Below are 19430 nucleotides of genomic sequence, written 5' to 3'. Positions count from 1 at the left end.
GATCAGAAGGAGCCGCGCATGGACTTCATTTATAAGTAAAGGTAAGACCATAATAACGATTTTTTTATTAAATGTGCTTTTCATGATGGTATCCTTACATCACACTCAAATTTATAAACGCAGGCTTAAATTTACCGCATGCCTTTGGTAAGCGCCGGAGTGAGAAGAGGTTTTGAATTAATTAGCGCCCCGGCGGCAATTCAAGGAAATACGGTATTCAATTTTAAACTGTATGTCATTCTTTTACTGTGGTAATATTTGTATTTTGTTTTATGAATACATAATATTATTTTATATAATACGTATAGTACTGCTAGTTCCTAGATTTGATTATACTTACTTTACTAAGTAGGAATCATGCATTATAAATCTAATATTTTCATAGCTAGAACATGAAAAAACTGTTTATGACCTTTTAAACATTTTGAGACACGAACTAACGACCTTTAGTCACCTTGACACTCTCTTACTAGAACATAAAATATAGTAATGCTGCCTGAGGCTGAGCCAATCAGTGGCCACGATATTGAACAGCACCTTCTGATTGGTTAAGTCTCTTGGGCCAATGTTACTGAAGCATTGATGTTTTTGTCGTTCTTTTGGATTAATTTGGACACGTTTATGCTTGAAAATGCTCAATTCAGGACCAAAAAAATTAAAGAATATGCTTTAAAAAAATGTAAAAATACCAACAAAAAATCTGCAATGTGGGAAAGGCGTAATATTTGAAGTGCAATGTGGAGAAAGACGATTATTTTATGTATATTGACTTAGATACCTTTTCTTAATTAGGTATTCTTTTTCTGTCTATTTTGCTTCCCTATATTTTACTTTTTTTTCTTCTTCAAAGTATTTTTCTTCTAATCATCTGGACAAAAGTATTGGGACACTTAGGACCAACACTTGACAAAAGTATTGGGACACTTAGGACCAACACTAGGCAAAAGTATTGGGACACTTAGGACTAACAGTTGACAATGACAATGTGAAATGGGGTAATTATTTTCTGTCCTCAAAATTCTACACACAATACCCTATAAAAATAGTAGCTACTATCCATGCATCTTCTAACGCTTATCCGACTTTGAGTCGCGGGGGCAGCAGCCAAAGACGGACCCGACCAACGCTGCTTGCAGCTTTAATTTTATTTGTATCAGTTTTTTCTAATTTTTTCTTCTTTTTTAATTATGTATTCTACTTTTTTTCTTCACCCTATATTTCTTTTTCTTGTAATTGATTGTTCTATTGAAATTATTGATACATAACTACAAGGCAGTTTTGTTAACTGTATTTTATTTTACTATTGTCATTATTATCGACTCATCTTTGCCTTATTCTTTTTATTTTCCTATTTTAATGATGTTGGATCTGTGTTGTTGTTGTTGTTGTTGGGGACAAGTGTTGTAAATGAGCTTTGGCTACAAACACTTTAATGCATACATTGGATAAGTGTTTCAGATATCTATGTTTCTGTATCTGTCCCTATTTCAAATAAACCTTATACATATTATTTTTAAAGTTTTTTTTATCTGTCCCTTAAAGATCCTGACTGGCTTCTGTCAGATCTAGGTTGTATTGGCTCCTTCTAAACCAGGGGTCTAAATCTTGCATGATTTCTGGCTTCGAAGTTTAGTTTAATTTCTGTCCATGGGCGGCCTGTTAGAATAATTATATATAAGTTATCACACAACTCTTATGCTTAAAGGCCGTTGCTATAGTTATTATCAATTGTGCTGAAGTTGTACTTTACTATCTGTGCAAAGACACAACGTGTGGTCTTGCTTTGCAAAGTTTTCTTTTGTCAGCAGTTTGGTTCCGGACCCTGCCTGCTGACAGCCAAGGAGGGACATCGAGTACAGAGACAAGGCGAAATTACGAGTGTCAGCACATTTCAATTCACAATAATCATGTATTGTGTCTGCTAGGTCCTGCTTGCAGCCTCAGTGATGTTAAATAGGGACCTCCCAAATAAATAGAGGAGCACGTGGGACTGTGCCTTAAAGCGTAGGGGGAACTACAACTGAGTGTACAGCCCAATACCTCTCTCCTCATGAGTAAAATTCAACTCGGTCTCTGCGTGATTCTTTCTTCTTGTCTCGTGTAATAGATAGTTCGGTGTTTGAACCCGACAAGACCCTTGTTCTAAACCAAGTTTCAGACTCACCAGATATTAATTCTTACACGTAGTCACTGATTGTAAATCATTTGATGTAAATAACATAAAGTTCTTTCTCCACAGGACTTTGATCATCACTGTCCTTGGGTGAACAACTGCATCGGACGAAGAAACTATCGCTACTTCTTCCTCTTCCTGCTGTCTTTGAGCATCCACATGATGGGGGTCTTCACCTTCGGCCTTATCTTCGTCCTGCACCACAGGGAGAGGCTGGCCCTTCTGCACACGACCGTCACGTATCCTCTTCTCGCCATAGCTTTTGCTTTCTCTATTCATGATTTGTCTTTTTTGTGAGTTGATGTTCTTGTTCTTAACGGTTCAATGCCCAGACTGGTGGTGATGTGCATCGCTGGGCTTTTCTTCATTCCTGTCATGGGACTCACAGGTTTCCACATGGTGCTTGTGGCTCGAGGTCGAACCACCAATGAGCAAGTGAGTAGTAACAGTCGACGAATAACAATACATTTATGAAAAAGTGTTACAAGTACCATTAATTAGCCTGTCAGCATTGTCTGGACTTGTATGAACTGTGCATCCGAAAAGTATTTACCGCATTTCACTTTTTCCACATTAGGTTTGTTGAATTATCTTGGTTCTAAAAGTTGAACAGAAAATAGCCCTTAATGCCATCCATGGATCCATCTTCTTCCGCTTATCCGAGGTCGGGTCGCAAGGCAGCAGCTTTTGAGCTCCATCCAGATGACAGATCTTCTCACCCTATCTCTAAGGTCATAAACCAAAGCTAATGACCATAGGTGAGCATGGGAACGTAGATCGACCGGTAAATTGAGAGCTTCGCCTTCCGGCTCAGCGCCTTCTTTACCAAAACGAATGGATAAAGTGTCCATGTTACTGCATACGCCACACCGATCTCACGATTTACTCTTCCCTTGAACGTGAACAAGACTACTAGGTACTTTAACTTCTCCACTTGGGGCAACATCTTTTTCCCAACCCGTAGTTGGCACTCTTTTTAGTCGAGAACCATGGTCTCGGACTTGGCATCCATCTACTTCCGCTTAGCCGAGGTCGGGTCGCAAGCCAGCAGCCTTTGAGCTCCATCCAGATGACAGAGCTTCTCACCCTATCTCTAAGGTCATAAAGCAAAGCTAATGACCATAGGTGAGCATGGGAACGTAGATCGACCGGTAAATTGAGAGCTTCGCCTTCCGGCTCAGCACCTTCTTTACCAAAACAAATGGATAAATTATCCGTGTTACTGCAGACGCCGCACCGATCTCACGATTTACTCTTCCCTTGAACATAAACAAGACTACTAGGTACTTTAACTTCTCCACTTGGGGCAATATCTTTTCCCCAACCCGTAGTTGGCACTCTTTTTAGTCGAGAACCATGGACTCGGACTTGGCATCCATCTTCTTCCGCTTATCCGAGGTCGGGTCGCAAGCCAGCGGCCTTTGAGCTCCATCGAGATGACAGAGCTTCTCACCCTATCTCTAAGGTCATAAACCAAAGCTAATGACCATAGGTGAGCATGGGAACGTAGATCGACCGGTAAATTGAGAGCTTCGCCTTCCGGCTCGGCGCCTTCTTTACCAAAACAAATGGATAAAGTGTCCGTGTTACTGCAGACGCCGCACCGATCTCACGATTTACTCTTCCCTTGAACGTGAACAAGACTACTAGGTAGTTTAACTTCTCCACTTGGGGCAAGATCTTTTTCCCAACCCGTAGTTGGCACTCTTCTTAGTCGAGAACCATGGACTCGAATTTGGCATCCATCTTCTTCCGCTTATCCGAGGTCGGGTCGCAAGCCAGCAGCCTTTGCGCTCCATCCAGATGACAGAGCTTCTCACCCTATCTCTAAGGTCATAAACCAAAGCTAATGACCATAGGTGAGCATGGGAACGTGGATCAACCGGTAAATTGAGAGCTTCGCCTTCCGGCTCAGCGCCTTCTTTACCAAAACTAATGGATAAAGTGTCCGTGTTACTGCAGACGCCGCACCGATCTCACGATTTACTCTTCCCTTGAACGTGAACAAGACTACTAGTTACTTTAACTTCTCCACTTGGGGCAAGATCTTTTCTCCAACCCGTAGTTGGCACTCTTTTTAGTCGAGAACCATGGACTCGGACTTGGCATCCATCTACTTCCGCTTATCCGAGGTCGGGTCGCAAGCCAGCAGCCTTTGCGCTCCATCCAGATGACAGAGCTTCTCACCCTATCTCCAAGGTCATAAACCACAGCTAATGACCATAGGTGAGCATGGGAACGTAGATCGACCGGTAAATTGAGAGCTTCGCCTTCCGGCTCGGCGCCTTCTTTACCAAAACGAATGGATAAAGTGTCCGTGTTACTGCAGACGCCGCACCGATCTCACGATTTACTCTTCCCTTGAACGTGAACAAGACTACTAGGTACTTTAACTTCTCCACTTGGGGCAAGATCTTTTCCCCAACCCGTAGTTGGCACTCTTTTTAGTCGAGAACCATGGACTCGGACTTGGCATCCATCTTCTTCCGCTTATCCGAGGTCGGGTCGCAAGGCAGCAGCCTTTGAGCTCCATCCAGATGACAGAGCTTCTCACCCTATCTCTAAGGTCATAAACCACAGCTAATGACCATAAGTGAGCATGGGAACGTAGATCGACCGGTAAATTGAGAGCTTCGCCTTCCGGCTCAGCGCCTTCTTTACCAAAACGAATGGATAAAGTGTCCGTGTTACTGCAGGTGCCGTACCCAACTCACGATTTACTCTTCCCTTGAACGTGAACAAGACTACTAGGTAGTTTAACTTCTCCACTTGGGGCAAGATCTTTTTCCCAACCCATAGTTGGCACTCTTTTTAGTCGAGAACCATGGACTCGGACTTGGCATCCATCTTCTTCCACTTATCCGAGGTCGGGTCGCAAGGCAGCAGCCTTTGAGCTCCATCCAGATGACAGAGCTTCTCACCCTATCTCTAAGGTCATAAACCACAGCTAATGACCATAAGTGAGCATGGGAACGTAGATCGACCGGTAAATTGAGAGCTTCGCCTTCCGGCTCAGCACCTTCTTTACCAAACCAAATGGATAAAGTGTCCGTGTTACTGCAGTCGCTGCACCGATCTCACGATTTACTCTTCCCTTGAACGTGAACAAGACTACTAGGTACTTTAACTTCTCCACTTAGGGCAAGATCTTTTTTCCCAACCCGTAGTTGGCACTCTTTTTAGGCGAGAACCATGGACTCGGACTTGGAGGTGCTGATTCTCATTTGAGTCGCTTCACATTCGGCTGCGAACTGATCCAGTGAGAGCTGAAGATCCTGGCCAGATGAAGCCATCAGGACCACATCATCAGCAAAAAGCAGAGATCTAATCCTGCAGCCACCAAACCGGATTCCCTCAACGCCTTGACTGCGCCAAGAAACTCTGTCCATAGAAGTTATGAACACAATTGGTGACAAAGGGCAACCCTGGCAGAATCCAACCCTTGCTGAAAACGGGTCCGACTTTCTGCCGGCAATGCGGACCAAGCCCTAACACCAATCATACAGGCAGAGGACCGCCACATTCAGACAGTCCGATACCCCATACTCTCAGAGTCCTCCTCACATGACTTCCCGAGGGACACGTTGTGGAATGCCTTCTCCAAATCCACTAAATGGTAACACCCGAATAAGTTTTTCAACTTGTTTAAAGGGGAACATTATCAGCAGACCTATGTAAGCGTCAATATATACCAGAAAAAAGACCATATATTTTTTTAACCGATTTCCGAACTCTAAATGGGTGAATTTTGGCAAATTAAACGCCTTCTGTTTAGCCCTCATGTAGCGATGACATCAGTACGTGACGTTGCTTAGGTAAGAAAGCCGCCATTTTCATTTTCTCAAACACATTACAAACACCGCTCTGTTAGTTTCCGTTTTTCGACAATTTTTTGGAACCTTGGAGACATCATGCCTCGTCGGTGTGTTGTCGGAGGGTGTAACAACACTCACAGGGAGGGATTCAAGTTGCACCACTGGCAAGAAATCTGCCGCCAGACCCCCATTGAATGTGCCGGAGTGTATCCACATTTTACCGGCGATGCTAAGACAGACATGGCAAAGAGATGTATGGATAACCTGCAGATGCATTTGCAACAATTAAGTCAACGAAATCACAAAGGTGAGTTTTGTTGTTGTTGTTGACTTATGTGCTAATCAGACATATTTGGTCGCGGCGTGACTGCCAGCTAATTGATGCTAACATGCTATTTAGGCTATAACTGTATGTACATTTGCAACTATATTACGTTTCCTTCCACCCGCATTTAATGCGAAAAAAAACTTACCAATTGACGGATTTAAGTTGCTCCAGTGTCACAAGATGCGAAAGTCCTGATCGTTTGGTCCGCACATTTTACCGGCGATGCTAACGCAGCTATTCGGCCATGCTATGGCTATGAATAGCGTCAATAGCTATTCGCTCAATCGCTTCAGTTTCTTCTTCAATACTTTCATACTCCAGCCATCCGTTTCAATACATGCGTAATCTCTTGAATCGCTTAAGCCGCTGAAATCCGAGTTTGAATCCGAGCTAATGTCGCTATATCTTGCTGTGGTATTCGCCATTGTTTGTTTACATTGGCAGCACTGTGTGACGTCACAGGGAAATGAACAGTGGCTTCGAGAGAACGAAAAAAGGTACCTTAAAGCTTTATTTAGGGATATTCCGGGACCGGTAAAATTTTGAAAAAAAATACAACAAGCCACTGGGAACTGATTTTTATTGTTTTTTAACCCTTTTGAAATTGTGATAATGTTCCCATTAATCAGTTCATGGTAAGGTAGCAGCTCAGAAAGGAGAAGCCCATAATGACAACGTGTCACCAACAACACACTTTTCACATAACCCATAATGACAATGTGAAAAGTTTGTTGTGTTTTTTGCTAATTTATTAGAAATAAAAAACATAAAAAATGACATGTACATAAGTATTCACAGCATTTTGCCAGCGTACTTATTTATGTACATGTGATTTTTTTTTTTAAATTGTTAATACATTTGCAAAATTTAAAAAAAAAGCTTTTTAACATTGTAATTATAGGGTATTGTCTTTAGAATTTTGAGGACAAACATAAATGTATTCCCTTTTGGAATGAAGCATGACAAAATGTGGAAAAAGTGAACGCCTGGATACTTTCCAGATGCACTGTAAGTAATGTACGGGGGTGTGTGAGCTTTCTATTGCAAACACAAACAAGGCCTTTTGTCCCTCAGGTTACGGGCAAGTTTCGTGGAGGAGTAAATCCTTTCACGAAAGGTTGCTGTGGCAACGTGGAGTTTGTCTTATGTAGTCCTCTGGCGCCGAGGTAAGATGCTGCTTTGAATGACACGTTCACACTGTTTACCACTTTCTGCCACAATATGAGTAAGAAGAAGCGAATGTGGTTTGTCAGCACAGCTACCGTATTTTCTGGACCATAGGGCACTGTCGATGAATGGTCTGTTCGGGTCTATTTTCATACTTCCTTGTGGTCTACATAACATGTAATGGTGGTTCTTGACTCAAAATGTTGCATAGATGATGTTTTACACATCATCTTCAAGCTTCCGGATACGCCATTTTGTGGGCGGGCTTATTTAAGTGGCTCACCTTTGATGTAACGGTGTAGCGTGCAAGGACGGGAGTGGAAGAAGTGTCAAAAGATGGCGCTAACTGTTTCAATGACGTTCAGACTTTACTTCAATCAATAACGGAGCAGCATCTCCTCATCCGGAAACAACTCTTCATCCCGTGAAAAACCGTCTGACCTGAACTCTCTAATAACTAAAGTTCCTTGGGTGAATAATGTAAACTCACTACACCGGTATTTTTTAGCGCTTTCATGATGAGTTAACTGACAGATATAAGTAAGAACGTTACACTACTTTATATTAGAAAAAGCAACAGTGGAGGATGAATGTCACGTAAGAAGATGTGAAGTGAATTATATTTATATAGCGCTTTTCTCTAGTGACTCAAAGCGCTTTACATAGTGAAACCCAATATCTAAGTTACATTTAAACCAGTGTGGGTGGCACTGGGAGCAGGTGGGTAAAGTGTCTTGCCCAAGGACACAACGGCAGTGACTAGGATGGCGGAAGCGGGAATCGAACCTGCAACCCTCAAGTTGCTGGCACGGCCACTCTACCAACCGAGCTATAGCTAGATAGAGAAAAAGAAGAAGTTTATCGACTACCATGTCACCACAGACTACAAAGGCGGACGCACGCAAATTTTCAGGACTTATGCAGATCCCAAATATGGATCAGCAGGTACCAGAAGGTGAGAAAAGTTGCGAAACAAAACGGCAGATAATACGTCTTATCTTATACACACATTATAATAATAGGAGGAGGCTGCCGGAGTTCCAGTTTGTCCAAAGACCGCCTATAACAGGGGTCACCAACGCGGTGCCCGCGGGCACCAGGTCGCCCGTAAGGACCAGATGAGTCGCCCGCTGGCCTGTTCTAAAAATAGCTCAAATAGCAGCACTTACCAGTGAGCTGCCTCTATTTTTTAAATTGTATTTATTTACTAGCTAGCTGGCCTCAATTTGATCGACATTTTTAATTCTAAGAGAGACAAAACTCAAATAGAATTTGAAAATCCAAGAAAATATTTTAAAGACTTGGTCTTCACTTGTTTGAATAAATTCATTAATTTTTTTAACTTTGGTTCTTATTACTTTCAGAAAGACAATTTTAGAGAAAAAATACAACCTTAAAAATGATTTTAGGATTTTTAAACATATATACCTTTTTACTTTTTAAATTCCTTCCTTTTCTTTCCTGACAAATTAAATCAATGTTCAAGTAAATTTATTTTTTTATTTTAAAGAATAATAAATACATTGTAATTTAATTCTTCATTTTAGCTTCTGTTTTTTCGACGAAGAATATTTATGAAATATTTCTAAAAACTTTTTATGATTAAAATTCCCAAAAAATATTCTGGTAAATCTAGAAAATCTATAGAATCAAATTAAAATCTTATTTCAAAGTCTTTTGAATTTCTTTTAAAATGTTTGTTCAGGAAAATAATGATTTGTCTTTGTTAGAAATATAGCTTGGTCCAATTTGTTATATATTCTAACAAAGTGCAGATTGGATTTTAACCTATTTAAAACATGTCATTAAATTGTAAAATTGATCTTAATCAGGAAAAATTACTAATGATGTTCCATAAATTATTTTTTTAATTTTTTCAAAAACATTCAAATTAGCTAGTTTTTCTCGTCTTTTTTTCGGTAGGATTTTGAATTTTAAAGAGTCGAAATTGAATGTTTAAAAATAAAATTTTCATTTTTTTCGTGTTTTCTCCTCTTTTAAACTGTTCAATTAAGTCTTTTTTTCATCATTTATTCTCTATTCCGTAAAAGGAAAAAAAATGTACGACGGAATGACAGACAGAAATACAATTTATTTAAGTGTGTATCAAACTGGTAGCCCTTCGCATTAATCAGTACCCAATAATAGCTCTTGGTTTCAAAAAGGTTGGTGACCCCTGACCTATGGTGCGCTTACCAGCACTTACTTTTCTCTCGGGGTGTGCTACCCTAGCCTTTTATCTTCCCAGACTAACCCACAAGGCAGATAATATGTCTTACCTTACACACAAGCCATAATAATACAGTACAATCCATCAAGGGGGTGTGGCTTCATAGCTTACCAAAGTCGTACTAAAACATTATGATCGCTTTTTGAGCGCCGTGTGTAATGTTCTATATTTTCAACGGAACATATAAAATGTTGGTGTTGTTTACTTGAGTATCTCTTATGTGTGGCTGCCATCTTCTGGTCACACTTATCATTACGCCATGTGCCAAATAAAACACCTTCGAGGTCGGTAAGCACGACCAGAATTATTCCGTACATTAGGTGCACCGGGTTATTAGGCGAAATGTCGCGTTTTGAGGGTAATGAAAGGATTTTAAGTGCGCCTTGTGGTCCGAAAAATAGGGTACTTTTACTGTATTGTTCAACGCCTGCTCCCTTGTATTCTGACAAGTAACGTGACAGAAATCAAACAGTCTGAGTGTTTCCCCACGCAGGTACACGTTGGACCCACGAAAGAAGCCCCACGTTAAAGTCCAACCCCCGTTCATCAGACCAGAACTCTCAGACAGGAAAATCATCATCAAGATCAACGACAACGGCATCCATAGCACCGTCATCAACTCAAAGGTGAGTGGTTTTAACTCCACAGCTTCTTATTTATTTATTTATTCATTATTATTCATTGTATATTGTAGCGTCCTGGAAGAGTTAGTGCTGCAAGGGGTTCTGAGTATTTGTTCTGTTGTGTTTATGTTGTGTTACGGTGCAGATGTTCTCCAGAAATGTGTTTGTCATTCTTGTTTGGTGTGGGTTCACATATTTGTAACAGTGTTAAAGTTGTTTATATGGCCACCCTCAGTGTGACCTGTATGGCTGTTGACCAAGAATGCCTTGCATTCACTTGTGTGTGTCTGTAAAAGCTGCATATATTATGTGACTGGGCCGACACGCTGTGTGTATGTAGGAAAAGTGGACATGACGACAGGTTGTAGAGGACGCTAAAGGCAGTGCCCTTAAGGGTAGAAATCGGGACAAATTCGGGAGAATGGTTGCTTTGGGAGATTTTCGGGAGGGGCACTGAAACTCGGGAGTCTCCCGGAAAAATCGGGAGGGTTGGCAAGTGTGAAAATAGCATGTTAGGATTTATTTGCACTGACCAAATATGCCTGATTAGCACTCTAGCAAATCAAAAAAATCAACAAAGCTCACCTTTGTGCATTCATGCACAGTAAAAAACGTTTGGTGGACAAAATGAGACAAAGGAGGAGTGGTATTAAAAACACATATACCTGTGGCAGCATCGGAGAAAGTTGTACATGTAGACAAACTACGATTTTTTAAATTTTAATTATATTTATATAGCCTTTTTCTCTAGTGACTCAAAACACTTTCCATGGTAAAAGCCAATATCTAAGTTATATTTAAAGCAGTGTGGTTGGCACTGGGAGCAGGTGGGTAAAGTGTCTTCTTGCCCAAGGACACAACGGCAGTGACCAGGTTGGCAGAAGCAGGGATCGAACCTGGAACCCTCAAGTTGCTGGCATGGCCACTCTACTAACCGAGCAATACCGCCCCGATGCGTTCAAGCATACTTGCCAACCCTCCCGGATTTTCCGGGAGACTCCCGAAATTCAGCGCCTCTCCTGAGACAAATTTTCTCACGAAATTCAGGCAGAGCTGGAAGCCACGCCCCCTCCAGCTCCATGCAGACCTGAGTGAGGACAGCCTGATTTCACGTCTGCTTTCCCCACAATATAAACAGCGTGTCCGCCCAATGACGTTATAACTGTAGAATAATTGAGGGCGAGTTCTTGGTTTCTTATGTGGGTTTATTGTTAGGCAGTTTCATTAACGTCCTCCCAGCCCGGCAACAACACACAACAACAGCAGTCACGTTTTCGTCTACCGTAAAGCAGTTCGTCTACCGTAAACAGCAATGTTGTGACGCTCTTAAACAGGACAATACTGCCATCTACTGTACATGCATATGTGACGATAACATTTACGGCTCCTCCCCTCTTAACCACGCCCCCCACAACCCACCTCCCGAAATCGGAGGTCTCAAGGTTGGCTACTATGCGTTCAAGGATCGCTGAAATAAGTAGGACAAAACGGTGCTTTTGAAATACTCTCATCAGTGAAGCATGTAGAACATAACCTGTGGGATTTCTAACAATTAGGAAGGTTTGTGTCATGTTTGCTCTCCTACAGAAAATATATTAAAACAAACAAAAAAAAAATGTCTTCATATTAGTAGTGTGTTGTACACATCTGAAAGAATTGGACTCTGATTTTTTAATTTATTTTACATTTAAAAAAAGCCGTCTTAGGACACGTCGTGTACAGAGACGATGACGAATGAAACAACAAAATGACGGCCAGATTTCAGCACAAAATGGCTGAAAGGACAAAGAGTCTTTCTTTGTCACCTGAGGGTTGGCAAACACTTGAATAAATTGTGTAAGTACTCACCGCTGATGAATGATGATGAAAGATGGAACAGATGGAACATGAGTCACGGCGGTGCTGAGTCCTCAGGGCCAGCGAGGCCTTCTAGGCTGGCCTGACAACCGGAAATCATCATCATTAAAAATAAAATCTACTTTCCCTAAATATGTAAAAGTATTCATATTCCCTTCATGTCTTACTCTGCTGTTGTTTTGACTTTTACTTTGTATCCAATCAGAATTCAGCTAGCTTATGTTTCCATGTTGTACCAAATCTGCCCAGAGCCTTCAGAATAGACAATTCAGGCATCTAAGCACTGTAAGTAAATGGCCACATACAGTTGATAGACAGTTGCGATAGCCAATCAGATCGCAAGTTGTTGACAGTAGCCTATCTAGGTAGCCTAATGTTGACGAGACTGTGATTGGATACTCACCGGGACCGTTAGCGGATGAATTTGAGAACACATACAGTTGATAGACAGTTGCGATAGCCAATCAGATCACAAAATGTTGACAGTAGCCTATCTAGGTAGCCTGATTGCGAACCAGACTGTGATTGGATACTCACCGGGACCGTTAGCGGATGAATTTGAGAACACATACAGTTGATAGACAGTTGCGATAACCAAACAGATCGCAAGTTGTTGACAGTAGCCTAACTAGGTAGCCTGATTGTGAACCAGACTGTGATTGGATACTCACCGGGAACGTTAGCGGATGAATTTGAGAACACATACAGTTGATAGACAGTTGCGATAGCCAATCAGATCACAAAATGTTGACAGTAGCCTATCTAGGTAGCCTAATGTTGACGAGACTGTGATTGGATACTCACCGGGACCGTCAGCGGATGAATTTGAGAACACATACAGTTGATAGACAGTTGCGATAGCCAATCAGATCACAAGTTGTTGACAGTAGCCTATCTAGGTAGCCTGATTGTGAACCAGACTGTGATTGGATACTCACTGGGACCGTTAGCGGATGAATTTGAGAACACATACAGTTGATAGACAGTTGTGATAGCCAATCAGATCACAAGTTGTTAGGAGTAGCCCATCTAGGTAGCCTAATGTTGACGAGACTGTGATTGGATACTCACCGGGACCGTTAGCGGATGAATTTGAGAACACATACAGTTGATAGACAGTTGCGATAACCAATCAGATCGCAAGTTGTTGACAGTAGCCTATCTAGGTAGCCTGATTGTGAACCAGACTGTGATTGGATACTCACTGGGACCGTTAGCGGATGAATTTGAGAACACATACAGTTGATAGACAGTTGTGATAGCCAATCAGATCACAAAATGTTGACAGTAGCCTATCTAGGTAGCCTAATGTTGACGAGACTGTGATTGGATAGTCACCGGGACCGTTAGCGGATGAATTTGAGAACACATACAGTTGATAGACAGTTGCGATAACCAATCAGATCGCAAGTTGTTGACAGTAGCCTATCTAGGTAGCCTGATTGCGACCCAGACTGTGATTGGATAGTCACCGGGACTGTTAGCGGATGAATTTGAGAACACATACAGTTGATAGACAGTTGCGATAACCAATCAGATCGCAAGTTGTTGACATGACCTCAAGCAGGTGTGACTTGCTTTATTTTCCCACAAAAGTTTGTCTGCGGTCTGGTCGCTCTTCCGCTGCGTCTCCCGTCTCTGCTGCTCGCTCCGTCGTCTGCTTTTCAGCAGCACGTACTTCAGTCCGCCTCTTCTTGTCTCCGTCCTTGAATGTGTTTTTCTCGCTCCGCACCATCACCAGCCCCGTTCTCTACTCCTTCTCCCCTTTTATACAGTGAGAGGAGATACGTTAATCGTGTACAGGTGCGCGATCCACACACCTGATCTTGTTTGTGGCATCGTTCCCAACACGCTTGCCTCGCAGCTCGCTCGCCATCCCCGCCTCCTCGCCGCCATCTTGGCGGACCGTCGGCTCCACCTCTCCACAGCTGCTATTTGAGCTATTTTTAGAACAGGCCAGCGGGCGACTCATCTGGTTTTACGGGCTACCTGGTGCCCGCGGGTTCCACGTTGGTGACCCCTGGACTAAACCCAAGATCTTGTCAATTTCCTTGAAGCCAGTTAAATCAATCAATCAATCAATGTTTATTTATATAGCCCCAAATCACAAATGTCTCAAAGGACTGCACAAATCATTACGACTACAACATCCTCGGAAGAACCCACAAAAGGGCAAGGAAAACTCACACCCAGTGGGCAGGGAGAATTCACATCCAGTGGGACGCCAGTGACAATGCTGACTATGAGAAACCTTGGAGAGGACCTCAGATGTGGGCAACCCCCCCCCCTCTAGGGGACCGAAAGCAATGGATGTCGAGCGGGTCTAACATGATACTGTGAAAGTTCAATCCATAGTGGCTCCAACACAGCCGCGAGAGTCCCGTCCACAGGAAACCATCTCAAGCGGATCAGCAGCGTAGAGATGTCCCCAACCGATACAGGCGAGCGGTCCATCCTGGGTCCCGACGAGCGGTCCATCCTGGGTCTCGACTCTGGACAGTCAGTACTTCATCCATGGTCATCGGACCGGCCCCCCTCCACAAGGGAGGGGGGGACATAGGAGAAAGAAAAGAAGCGGCAGATCAACTGGTCTAAAAAGGAGGTCTATTTAAAGGCTAGAGTATACAGATGAGTTTTAAGGTGAGACTTAAATGCTTCTACTGAGGTAGCATCTCGAACTAAATAGTTCCAAAGTTGGTTTGGAGAGTAGTGCAAAAAGAGGCAACAAAAAAGTTAAGACAAGACAAAGAAGCAAGCAGGAGAGATAAGGGAGAGCCAGAGAGAAAAACCTGAAGGCCTAGGTGGGAAACGCACGGCCCGCCACTGAGTCCCAGGCTACACCAGAAGTCCTCAATAGGAGGACCAAAAGGAATGAGACAGTTTTCTGTCAGAAAAACAACCTATTTTGACGGAGAGAGAGAAAATGCTTACTCTGAATCTACTGCAATATCTCATCCACGTGTTTCGGGTGTTGTTGACATTGTGCTCCCCTTCCTGTAGTCCAAAACCAGCCTGGACGGTCTGGACGACAAAGAGAGTCAGCCACCACTGCCGCCAAAAGCTGACAGGTACAACCAGTTGAAGAACCACCTGACCTCCAGTGAGGGTAAGTACGCTCAACATATCCAAATGTTATCTTTATGCTAATATAATAAATGTCATTCAGCACTCCTGTGTGTTATTGCACTGATGTGTTGCTGTTATGAAATGAACAACAGAAAAAAAACTAGCACGTGTTATGATATTGGTGTCAGTGTTTAATGTTAACATGCTACAGGTGTCAAACCAGAGTCGTTTTATTTGGCCCTCAAAAGCCTGGAAATAATATGTATCAATAAAGTACTGCAACTTGTCTTACTAAATGTATTCTTTATTTCTATTTTGGCAGAGAAAAAAATATATGTACTCCATGCAATCGCAAATTTTGTTAATTTAAATATTGTCTGATATGTTATCAAACGTTCAAAGCATTTTCAAATGGAAATAAATGTGAAATTGTGAATTATATTTATATAGCGCTTTTTCTCTAATGACTCAAAGCACTTTACATAGTGAAACCCAATATCTAAGTTACATTTAAACCAGTGTGGGTGGCGCTGGGAGCAGGTGGGTAAAGTGTCTTGCCCAAGGACACAACGGCAGTGACTAGGATGGCGGACGCAGGGATCGAACCTGGAACCCTCAAGTTGCTGGCACGGCCACTCTACCAACCGAGCTATACCGCCCCGAGCTGTACTATTAATAATGATTTCGAAGCAAGTTATCCATCAAATTGTGCAATGTAAAAGTATTGATATATTTCATTGAAAAAATTGTGAAATTTACTGTGGTTTTAACAGCATTTTTCTCTAAATGGAAAAAAAACGTACTTTTTTTTTTACTGTAATAAACTATGGTGTCGTTTTAGCATTTACAGTAATACATTGAAAAAATATACACTATGTTGATTTTAGGTTAAAAAAAAAAATTTTTAAACCTGGCAGCTCAGGTGCCAAATTTTTACTGTAGAAATGCTTTTTTTACTTACAGTAAAAAAAAAAAAAAAGGAAATTTTACAGTAAAATTCTGTCAACTGAGCTGCCAGTTTTGTTGTTGTTTTTTGTACCGCAAATGAACAAGTGTATATTTTCAGTGTATTACTGTAAATCCCAAACAGCACCACAGCTTATTATGGTAATAAAAAATTTAAAAAGTACAATTTTTTTTTCATTTAGCGAAAAATGCTGTAAAAATCACAGTCAATTCCACAATTTTACCATATCTATTGCTACTTTTACATTCCACACTTTGATGGATAACTTGCTTCCTAATCCTTATTACTAGTATATATTTCAATTTTTAAAATTGTTTAAATGTTTGATTATATATTTTTGCATAATTAGACAATATTTAAGTTGACATATCAATCAATCAATGTTTACTTATATAGCCCTAAATCGCAAATGTCTCAAAGGGCTGCACAAGCCACAGCGACATCCTTGGCTCAGATCCCACATAATTATTTTACCATAAAAACAGCAGTACAGTTTTTCCATTTACTAAATTTTAAGGTGAAATTATTGCAACTTACCATATTTTTTTTACATTTTAGTTTTAAAGAAAAATGACTAATAAAATGTATTTAAAAACACGATGTGATGATAGTGTTCACTGTTAAACGCGGCCCTCTGGGGCCAAACATAACTGCGATGTGGCCCTCAGTGGAAACGACTTTGACACCTGTGCTGTAGTACAGTGGTCCCCAACCACCGGGCCGCAGAAGAATTTTTTATAAAAAATATAAAATAGATTTATAAAAAATTATTATTATTATTATTTTTTTTTATTAAATCAACATAAAAAACACAATATACACTTACAAACAGTGCACCAACCACAAAAAACTCCCTTTTTCATGACAAAGAAGAAAAAAAAGAAAAAAATAGGACACCTCACCTGGGCCGCGGGACAAATTATTAAGCGTTGACCGGTCAGCGGATACAAAAAGGTTGGGGACCACTGCTGTAGTAGGTTCTCTCCAGAGGGCCCTCAGTGTCTCTTGGGGCTTACTCGGGAGGGGACAACAGCACACTCTGCTGGCGGCTTCAAATACTAAAGTTTAATCTAATTCAAATCTCGTTGACATGTATGACTTAAGTGTCATTATGACAATGACAATAAAAATAATTGATTGATTGATTGATTGATTATCATTCGGAATACATCAAGGACATAAATCACTTCAGAGTGTTCGTCACAATTTTTTGCTAAAAACCAAAATATTAGAGAACTTTGACGTGCTGCATGTAGGCGCTTAAAATCAGCAACATACTTTCATCATCAGAACACTTTGACTAGTGCAAGGACCGTGTTGGCATTCTCCTCAATGGATGTTTTTTTAGTTTAAATCTGATAATATGCGTGTTAAATTATTCAACATGGTAACATTATTTAATTTTTGTGCAAAGTTCAAAATTTTTTGCGCTTAATTTAACAAGTACATGAAATGATTAAACACACAATGTTATTTTATAACTAAAAAAATAACATCACAAACAGAGTTTAGTTAACAAGACTGTTGAGATTTTATTCTTTTATAAGAGATATGCCTTTGAGTGTCCTAAATAGCGCACTGTTATTATTATCATTATTATACCGTATGTATTTTGTCACACCTCTATGGTATTTATTATACCCAAATATACCGTGTGAGCCTTTCGTATTTGCTCTCCTTCCCTGTGCTCATAGAAAGTTCCGTGTCTGCAAAGACTCACCCCTCCACTCCCGCCATGTACAAGTTCCGACCGTCCTTTGGCACGGTTCCGAAGGTGCACTATCACGCAGCAGGAGACAAGGTGAGGTAGTTTCACCGTATAAAATGATGATGTAATGGCACAAAACCACAACGTTGTTCGTTCCTCAGATCGTCATGCCGGACGACCAGAAGAGCGCCGCCATCCTGGAAGAGAACATCCGTGGTCACGACTTCCGCTCGGAGCCCAACTTGGATCTGCCAGAGTACGCCAACGCTCCTCTCCACCGCACCTTCAGGTCCTCGCCCTTCCAGCTGGACGCCGACCCGGTCACCCCGAGGACGGTGAGCTTGAAGCAGGCCGCCCATCGCTCGGAGAAGGGCCAACTTGTGGGTCTGCAGCCTCACCCCGCGGCCTCGGCGCCGTACCAGGGCGTCTTCTCTCCCAACACGCTCTCCAACCGCAACGGCAGCTTGTCCTACGACAGCCTGCTCAACCCCAGCACGACTCCGCCCACCGCCAGCGAGTGCTTGGCTCACCGCGGCGGGCCGCCGACGGGCTTCCACTCCCCGTACCTGCCCGCCAAGATGTGCCACGCCCGGGAGCCTGAAATGCAGCGGCAGCAGGTGGCCGCCTCCTACAGTCCGGCCATGGCGTGCAGGGGGGTGGGCCGGCAGTCCCCTCACCTCCACGACCGGGAGCCGTCCCCGGTGCGCTACGACAACCTCTCCCAGACCATCATGGCCTCCATCCAGGAGCGCAAGGAGCGGGAGGAGCGGGAGAAGCGTCACATGCTGCGTGGACACTCCCACACACACATCTACGCCCAGGACTCCGGGGGGTTTGAGGGCGGCTCGGTGGGCTACGGCCTCCCGCCCAACCCTTGCTATGACGGGCCCCGCTGCGCCGGCTCCAGGGGCCCGACCCCTCCGGCCTACGGCAGCTCCAGAGACAACCTGATGGGGGTCGGGCTGAGCTACGGCCAGAGAACGCCGGTGCTCCGCCAGGCCGGGTCCACCTTAGGCCGCGCCCCCAGGACTTCCTCCAGCTCCTTACACACGGATCACAGCAGCACCAACAACAACAACCACGGGAGGGGCTCCGGCCCCGAGGGTCCCTACCGCTCCCCCGCCCACCACCCCCACTCCCCCGCCATGTCCCGCTCGCCCTCCTACTCCCAGCAGAAACTCTCTTACATGAGCGCCCAGGAGAGGATGGACTCGCCTCGTCTGGGAGCGCCGAGGTATGAATGCTGACGTCGCCCTTTGGTGCTGCTTGCATGCACTGCACCCCGGGGTCCGGGTGGGTGACTCGACTATCCCCTCCCCTTCATTAACTGCTTGTCTAGCATGTAGCATTGGAAGTCTTGCGTACGGTGGAACACGCTTCAGTCGCACCAACGCCGGTGTTTATTCTCGACCAAAGTGCAGGCAATGGCTAGTTTCACTTTCAGTTTGTCGACGGTAGCTCAGGTCCCGGCCAGGAGGGCGTCAACATAAGCGTGT

The 19430-nt window shown here is 42.9% G+C and overlaps 1 protein-coding gene across 1 annotated transcript in view; it reads left to right on the top strand.

Moving 5' to 3' along the window:
- zdhhc8b (zinc finger DHHC-type palmitoyltransferase 8b) overlaps positions 1-19430 on the top strand; it is a 136103-nt gene that overhangs the window by 112195 nt on the left and 4478 nt on the right. Inside the window, exons 4-10 of the mRNA XM_061907104.1 lie at positions 2240-2412; positions 2506-2608; positions 7391-7482; positions 10207-10339; positions 15194-15299; positions 17921-18027; positions 18096-19168. Coding sequence (XP_061763088.1) covers positions 2240-2412; positions 2506-2608; positions 7391-7482; positions 10207-10339; positions 15194-15299; positions 17921-18027; positions 18096-19168 — 1787 coding nt within the window. The remainder of the gene's footprint in view (positions 1-2239; positions 2413-2505; positions 2609-7390; positions 7483-10206; positions 10340-15193; positions 15300-17920; positions 18028-18095; positions 19169-19430) is intronic.

The sequence above is a fragment of the Nerophis ophidion genome, linkage group LG07, assembly GCF_033978795.1.
Source record: "Nerophis ophidion isolate RoL-2023_Sa linkage group LG07, RoL_Noph_v1.0, whole genome shotgun sequence".
Lineage (NCBI taxonomy): Eukaryota > Metazoa > Chordata > Actinopteri > Syngnathiformes > Syngnathidae > Nerophis > Nerophis ophidion.
The sequence above is the reverse complement of the archived record's forward strand: the minus strand, read 5'-3'. Positions and strand labels throughout refer to the sequence as shown.